Consider the following 7,643-nt stretch of genomic DNA (forward strand, 5'->3'; position numbering starts at 1 on the left):
CACTTTTGGCACCGGCATGGTCTCCCAGGTTCTGCCTTCGTTGCCCCATGGAACAGGGAACAGATGTGAGTAGCTCCGCTCTGACGGGGAGCTTCGGCCCACGAGCCGCACAAGCAGCGGAGCCGAAGTCAGCAACCATCTTGTCTCAGTCTTGGGAGTGACCTGGTTCTCACCTCTACCCTGGGATCGGTGGTCGCACCGGAAGCCGCTAAGCTCAGGAATGGGTGTGAAACAGGACTAGCGCAGGATCACTAGGGACCTTGACCAGCAACAACTGGTTCCCTGAAGAGTCCCTACGGGAGTACTGTAACGCAAATTTCCAAAGGAAATTACACATTCTTGAACAACAAACCCTACAAAACAAAAAGGAACCAACCTCAAAGATCATATCTGCAAAGGCACTGTCATGCAAAACGCATTCCGACCCCCAAGCCCCGGGAAGAGTTAGAAAAAGATTCAAAACGAAAGTTCACAAGGACATTATAAACTACCCATGATGAAAACGAATTACAGAAACCGGCTCTCCAACGAAAAAGCAACTTAGGTGTGATCTATGTAGGGACCGCGTAGTTTTATATCCTCGACGGTCTTGTGTGTTGAAGCCAAACTGATGACATCTTTCTAGCAAAGTTCACAGCAAAGACGGCTGCCTGCCCTTTGGGTCCAGGAAACCTCTAGGTCCAGGCGCATCCGAGGTTGAAGCCGGCCTCCCTCTCGAAGTCCAACGCCATGGTCACCACCGCAAACCCGCCTGGAGCAGAAAGGCAGGCTTAGAGAAATAAAGGGCCAGGGGGCACGAACTTCTTTTGGGTCTCTCCAGGGTGTTCCTGGAAAGAAAACTTACCCCGAGCGCTCTGGGAGTCAGGCGAACTTGGTGAGGCTCATGGCTTGCTGTGAACCGGCAAAGGGAACCGGACTCGCTCCCGACGACGGGTAGATGTTTGCTTTACAGTGACCAGAGGAGTGGTAACCGGTTAAGAAATCTTCCTTCTAGCCACCCATGATCCCCAATTCATTTTGCTGAATAAGATACAAATCGACTGCAAGTGAAAAAGTAGACAAAAAAGAAATCCTCACGGTCCAGGGAGGGTTGGAGGGGTACCCTCGCCCCCTTATGCTGGTCACTGACTTGGCCTTGGCTGCTATATCTGCTTAGTGGCACAGGGACCATTTGGCTCCAGAATCCCGTTCCTCCTGGAGGTGTTTGGGAAAGAAAATGTAGCTGGAGATGATGCGGGTCACAACCTCACACTGTGACACATTCCTTTCTCCTACCCGCCACAGCCCCGTAAAGCCCTGGGGTCTTCCGGGCTCGCAAATGGAAAAGGGGATGGGTTCCACGCTCAAGAGCCCCCTTTTGGCGAAGAGACTGGAGTCCCTCGTTACCGGGCCACCCGGGAGGATGGCTGGCCCGGGACGCTGAGGTCACCTTTTCCACCGTGCCTCCGTCTCCCAGAGCGGCCAGTTTCCGGGATTTTAGCTTAGGCAACGGCGGGAGGCCCTGGCGGGTCTCAGACTTAGGACTCAGCGGCTGCGCATCTAGTGGGGACTTCCCCTTTTCCCGTGCCTTCCATGTGGAAGGGGGAGCCCCTTTCCTTGTGAACCCCTTTCCACCCAGCCAATGCAGAATTCCTAAACAAAGGATCCCTGACGCCGTTTCTTTTCATTTTTCGCCTAAACGGGGTATACTCGCAGGTTTGCTTTAGGGTCCCTCGGACTTTAAGAAGAATGTAGTTCGAAAAGGTTGAGTCATAGGGCCCGAGCTTAAAGGGGGCCACCAGGGCATAAGCCTGGCTCGCAGCCTTTGGTGCCAAGCTAAGCTTTTAGCTCTTGGGGCCTCATTCCCAGCAGGCATGAACCATTGCAGGCATTCCGCCTGGGCTGCTTGAAACAGCCCTGGCCAGCATCCAAGGAGCTGGGGGGCGCAGGGGTGGGGGAAGGGGAGCACACCTGTGGAATGGAGTAGAGGTGGGTCTGCATATGTCTTTTGACTCTCCACATCTAGAATTAAGGCCTTCGTGCTGAGAATGGGCCTCCTCTGCTCGGGCTTGACCTTAATTGGCTTACTGGCAATAAAAACAGATTTGGTGACTGGGCAATCGACAATATGAGTAGTCTTAGTGTCTCAGACCCCAGACTCCAGGACCAGTCTTGAGTTTGTGAAACCTGTCTGAAATTACAAGGGGGTGTGCATAGAGATCGGATATGTGCGGCTTCTGTCAGGATCAAAATAGGAAAGATGATAGGGTGGGGGCCAGTTGGGATTCGTTCCCGATAGAAACCACTCCAGGCTATGCTCCTTCCGGTGCTCAAGAGGAAGTGGAGGGGCCTGATGTTGAGCCATCCAGGGATGGATGTGGGCAGTGGAGGCAGACAGGCATCAGTGAGGTGCCTGGGCAGGTACTTGAACTGAGTCGTCCTGAGAAAGAAAGTACTCCACAGATAGGGATGGGATCCATCTGGGATTCCCGTGTCCTCACTGGAGACACTGACTCTCCTTTCTCCAGTGGGAAGTAAGGTGACTGTTGGGTCAACAGAAGTGGGCAAAACCATTGCCACGTCTTAGTGGGTCCCATCCCCTCTGGGAAGCCACTAAGGCTACCTTCCTCCAGTCCTGATGGTGGTCTCATAGCTCAGAAAGTCACTAACCAATTGGCTGAGCTGTAGCAATGGGTTTTCAGGGTCTGCCTCTCAGCAGAGTATCTGGAAAGGTGTTCTTTGCCCCCTGCTCAGGCCTAATGGACAAAGGATATTGGTCATCTCTTAGTGTCTTGGATGCTATATCGTCCAGGGCCCAGCCTCTGAGGTCCCCTGTCAGCAGGCAGAAGACATTATTTCAACGAAGGGAATTGGGATGCAGGTGTGATGAAATCAGTTTCCCAGGGGTGAGGACTCAGGCTCTGTGGAGAATGCACATGGGAAGTAGGCGTGGCCTAAGACAAGGAGTTCAGTTCAGGTGGCATTGATTGGCAGGGTTGGGCTGGTTGGAGACAGAACCCAAGCTCCAGAGCCAGGCTGGTAGGAAGGGCAGCAACTCCTCCCCAAACCACTTGGGAGGACACCCTACCCTTCTTGTCACCCCTGAGCAGATGGTGAAGGGTACCTACTCACCATCAGGCCCCACAGACTCCCTGAAGCCAAGTGTCAGTTTCTCTTCTGGGTGGGAGACAGCTCAGAAACTATCAGAGCAGGCCATCGTCCTCCACCTTCAATCCACCCAGTAACAACTTTATTCCTCCAAAGTCAGAACGGGTCAAGTATTATCCTGTCTCGTGCTCTAATTGCATACACACAACTCAGTCCACTGAGTCTGGTGGTTGCCAAGGAAAAAGTGTCCAGGTTTGCTTAAATTCGAAATTTAAGCAAATTCTACTTGGGGATTTTTTTTTCTCCCCTCTCTCAGGGCAGCTTCCAAGAAGTTGAGACCAGAATGGTTAAACTGAGGTTGATATGGACAGGGAAGGCATATTCGTCACTCTGGGAGTTGCACCTTCCTGTACTGCCTCACCCCACCCCTATAGCATCTCTCAGTCCTGGGGAGGCTGCTAAAGGTTACCCCTTTCCCTGCATGGCTTTTGCCCTTCCTCTTGACCATGCCAGCCCCTCCCCATCCCACCCAGTCTGCTGGTCTTGCTGCTGTTCCCTCCTTGTGCCCCCCCCCCCCGGCACCCCCAGCCTTTCGCCTCTCTTAGACACTCACGTCTAAGAGGAGTCTTGGCCACCTTTTCATCAATGCCTAGTATCCTGCGCGGTTCTTGCTGTCTGTCTTCAGACTCTTTCTCACCTCTCACTCCTGATCCCTGTTTCGCCCATCTCCGCAGTGTCCTTTCCTCAGGGCTATCATCTTGGGTGAGCGCTCTGCTTTCTCCCCCAGGTCCAGGCCTGCTAGCTCCTACCCCTGGGCTCTCGCCCTCCTTTCCTTCTCCCAACCTCCTTTTCTCCCTCCTGGGTCCCTCCCTCCGGCGAGGCCTAGGGGGTAGGGGTGGGGGTGGGGGGCGGTGGCGCGGGGCGGGGCGGGGCAGGGCGGGCGGGGCAAGGCAGTGACGCGGGGCTGGCCGGGCTAGAGGCGCGGCGGCGCGGGGCGGGGGCGCAGTCCCGGGTCCGACTGGCCGAGCCCCGCGCGCCCCGCCCGCGCCCTGCGCCTCCGCCCGGCCAGCCGGCGGGGGAGGGGGCATGAGCCGGCTCCCGCGCGCCGCCCGGAGCTGCGGGCCGGCCTAGAGCCCCGCGCGGGCCCCCCCGCCCCGCGTCCGAGTCTTGCCGCCGTCGCTGCCTAGCCGCGGGCGCATCCGCGGGTGCCGCGATGCAACGGCCCGGGGAGCCGGGCGCCGCGCGCTTTGGTCCGCCCGAGGGATGTGCTGACCATCGGCCGCACCGCTACCGCAGCTTCATGATCGAAGAGATCCTCACCGAGCCTCCTGGGCCTAAGGGTGCAGCGCCTGCGGCCGCCGCAGCCGCCGCAGGAGAGCTGCTTAAGTTTGGCGTGCAGGCGCTGTTGGCCGCCCGGCCCTTCCACAGCCACCTGGGTACGTGCAGGGGCCGCCGTGCAACGGACTGGGCTTGGCAGGAGGGTGGAAGACTAGCCTTAGGGTTGTCCACAATCCAACCTCCAGCTCCCCTCTGTTTCTGAAGCGGAATGGGGTGCAGCTCGGAAGCGCAGGCCCCAGGCGCTTCTCTTTGCTCACTCGAACAGGGAAGTAGAAGGTGCGAGCAATGGGCTACGCAGAAACCAGGCCTTGTGTCCTCAAGCCAGGCCAGAAGAGAGTTTGTTTTCTGCTTTAGGGCGGCTATGACTTTTCCACGCCCAGGAACCAGAGCCCGCAATGCCATGGTAGATGCAAAATCGATTGGTCTACGGGTCACTTTGGATAAAAATGACTTCAAGCCTGAGTTTTGGGGTAGGGTTAACTAGGCATGCCAGTAGCTACCCACACTAGGAATGCTGAGTCCTCTGGAGAAGAGGGTGGTATCTCACAGTGTTGATTGTTGACGGTGGCCCAAGCCGCCCAGGAGCCTCCTAGAGCACTGTGCTTTCCAGCTAGAGACAAACGGAGGCCTGTGCTGCAGCGGGGATCTCCATAGGCCTTGTTTGAGGGAAAGAGGCCTGGTTGTGATGCGCTGCCCGCTGGCCCTTCTACTTCCAGGTCAGCAGGACTTCCACGCGTCTTGAACCACTTGCTCAGAACTTTTCTGTCCTGGTCTTGTCTCTAGGAGGATTGTGGGGCAGTCTGCCCTGTACTGTGTGCCTTCTCTGTCTTGGCTTAGAGCTTGTACTAACTTTCTTTGGTTAACCTCCTTCCTAGTCGTTGGGTGGATCTGTCTCCTTTTTACCACTTCCCCTCGAGGGTTCTCTTTCCCCTCCCCACTTTCCTTCCTCTGCTTTCCCCACGCTGAGGGTCCCCTGCTGAGACCCATTCAATTATGAGAAGCCTATCAGGCAAGGAGGCTATATATCGACTCCAGCTCAGCTAGTGGCAGCTGGCACAAGTTCCATCCTGGTGCCAGTTGGTCCAGTTTGCCTGTTTGAGGTTCATCTGGTCCACAGCCTCTCTAATTAATGCCTTTCACTAGCAACGACTCCGGTCTTGGTAATTCGTTTGAAGCGGGCAAATAGCCGGCTTTGGACTACAGAACTTGGGGGAAAGCGTAAACAGAGGAGACAAGAAAGACACTTTTCGGGTTTGAAGGATGCTTTGGTGACCCTCTCTTAGTTGATGTCCAAGACTCAGAAGGCGGGTGAAAGTGCTGTGCAGCGTCTGAAAAATGAAAAGCTCGCATTCCACAGCGTTCTTTTCCAAACGCAAAAGCCCAGTCTTTCACATTCGCCCTTTTCGTCTTAGTTTGTCTTTTTCACGAAAGACATACTCTCTGTGCCCTCTGAGCAGCCAACTTGCTCTTAAGAACCCTGACATCTCAGATCCTGCTGGCTCATGGGAACCCAGAACAGAGCACCGGGTGAGGAGGGCAATTCCTTCCTAGACATCCCGGTATGACTACGTCAAGGAGGGTCGCCGGGACGCTTAAGTCCTCAGCGAGTCGCTCGCTCAGGCCTTCCTTGCGCCGCAAAGTGCAGCGGCCTCGGAGGCTGGACTTCAGTTCACCTCGCTCTCGCTTTTTTTCACCCCTGCAGCAGTGCTGAAAGCTGAGCAAGCTGCTGTGTTCAAGTTCCCATTGGCGCCGCTTGGCTGTTCCGGGCTGGGCTCAGCGTTGCTGGCCGCGGGGCCTGGGATCCCTGGCACCGCAGGCGCATCGCACCTGCCGCTGGAGCTGCAACTTCGCGGGAAGCTGGAAGCAGCTGGCTCCGGGGAACCTGGCACGAAAGCCAAGAAAGGACGCCGAAGCCGCACTGTGTTCACGGAACTGCAGCTTATGGGCCTAGAGAAACGCTTCGAGAAGCAGAAGTACCTCTCCACCCCTGACAGGTAGTGCCGGGAGAGACTGGGCTAAGGGGACGGTAAGCCGGTGGTGGACTGACCTGCTGAGGGTGTGCGTTGCTCTTTCCAGAATAGATCTAGCTGAGTCCCTGGGCCTGAGCCAGTTGCAGGTGAAGACCTGGTATCAAAATCGGAGGATGAAGTGGAAGAAAATAGTGAGTGTGGGTGGTGTCTTCCTGCGGGCTGGGGTTTTCTGGGCTTTGTCCCCGAATCCTTCAAGAATTGCTTCCCCACCCTCCTCACACGGAGCCTCTGCCCAGCCCACCCAGTGCACTCTGTTCTTTCTATTTTGGTTCACTGCAGGGCTGACATTTTCTCCCATCCCAAGCACCTCTTGGCAGCCTTTAATCCCTCCACCTTGGGCTCGCTCTCTCCACAACACTGTAACAGCCACTGGTTCTTCAGGGCTTGGAGTCATTGGTGATTCCTAGGTTGGGCCCTGGTCACCGGGTGGTTTGATTCCCACTTCACCCTAGTCCTGTTCATTCTCGGAACAGGTGTTGCAGGGTGGCGGCCTGGAGTCCCCTACCAAGCCCAAGGGGCGGCCCAAGAAGAACTCCATCCCCACGAGCGAGCAGCTCACGGAGCAGGAGCGCGCCAAGGAGGCAGAGAAGCCAGCGGAGATGGCGGGCGAGCCCAGCGACAGGAACTGCGAGGACTGAGCATCTCGCCGAGCTGCGGTGCCCTCGGCGGCGGGAAGCCAGGAGCAGGCCCTTCCGCGCCCAAGCCGTTTGCTTTCTAAACGTTTCATTACTACTTTGAACGCGGACAATTAAGGGCCAAACAAGGAAGGACACAGACCCGGAAGCCAATCCCAGAGCTCAGGGAGCTCCTGCCCCGAGTCTGGGAGAGTCGTGTCCACCGTGGCCGAAGCCTCTGGTCTGTCTCAGAGCTCCTCAGTGTCCGGTGCTCCAAGTGCATTCACGCCCCGTTCCTTGCCCACACCTTTCCCTGGCCTCCAGCCGACCTTCTGGGCTCGGGCACCGGCAGGCACACACCCGCTTCCGCGCCTTGGGGACGGGTCCTCCAGGTGCAGGTCCCTACGCCCTCCCCTGCGGAGTAGGCTCTGGCAGATCAGCTGATACCTGGTCCCCGTTGTCGCAGGGGCTTCTACCCTCCTCTTGCGAAGACGGTGACTTTTTTCCAATAAAAATATTTTATGACACAGCGGGAGGCTTGCTGCCGGGCTTGGGCTCCGAATCGGAGAGGGGT

General features: G+C 56.7%; 1 protein-coding gene across 1 annotated transcript; it reads left to right on the top strand.

Annotated features, from left to right (window-relative positions):
• The first annotated feature begins 4,300 nt into the window (after positions 1–4,300).
• LOC127187016 (homeobox protein BarH-like 1) lies at positions 4,301–7,231 on the top strand. The gene is made up of 4 exons (XM_051143275.1): positions 4,301–4,523; positions 6,128–6,419; positions 6,502–6,586; positions 6,929–7,231. Exons 1-4 carry the CDS (start codon positions 4,301–4,303, stop codon positions 7,091–7,093), a joined length of 765 nt encoding a protein of 254 aa, XP_050999232.1. The 3' UTR covers positions 7,094–7,231.
• The last annotated feature ends 412 nt before the right edge of the window (positions 7,232–7,643 follow it).

Source organism: Acomys russatus, chromosome 3 (genome assembly GCF_903995435.1).
Source record: "Acomys russatus chromosome 3, mAcoRus1.1, whole genome shotgun sequence".
Taxonomy (NCBI): domain Eukaryota; kingdom Metazoa; phylum Chordata; class Mammalia; order Rodentia; family Muridae; genus Acomys; species Acomys russatus.

Bases quoted from the DNA above. Each gene is read 5' to 3' on its own strand.
- LOC127187016 (XM_051143275.1), top strand. From the start codon at position 4,301: ATGCAACGGCCCGGGGAGCCGGGCGCCGCGCGCTTTGGTCCGCCCGAG. The intron at 4,524-6,127 runs GTACGTGCAGGG...TCACCCCTGCAG, and splicing joins GCCCTTCCACAGCCACCTGG to CAGTGCTGAAAGCTGAGCAA. The intron at 6,587-6,928 runs GTGAGTGTGGGT...TTCTCGGAACAG, and splicing joins GGATGAAGTGGAAGAAAATA to GTGTTGCAGGGTGGCGGCCT.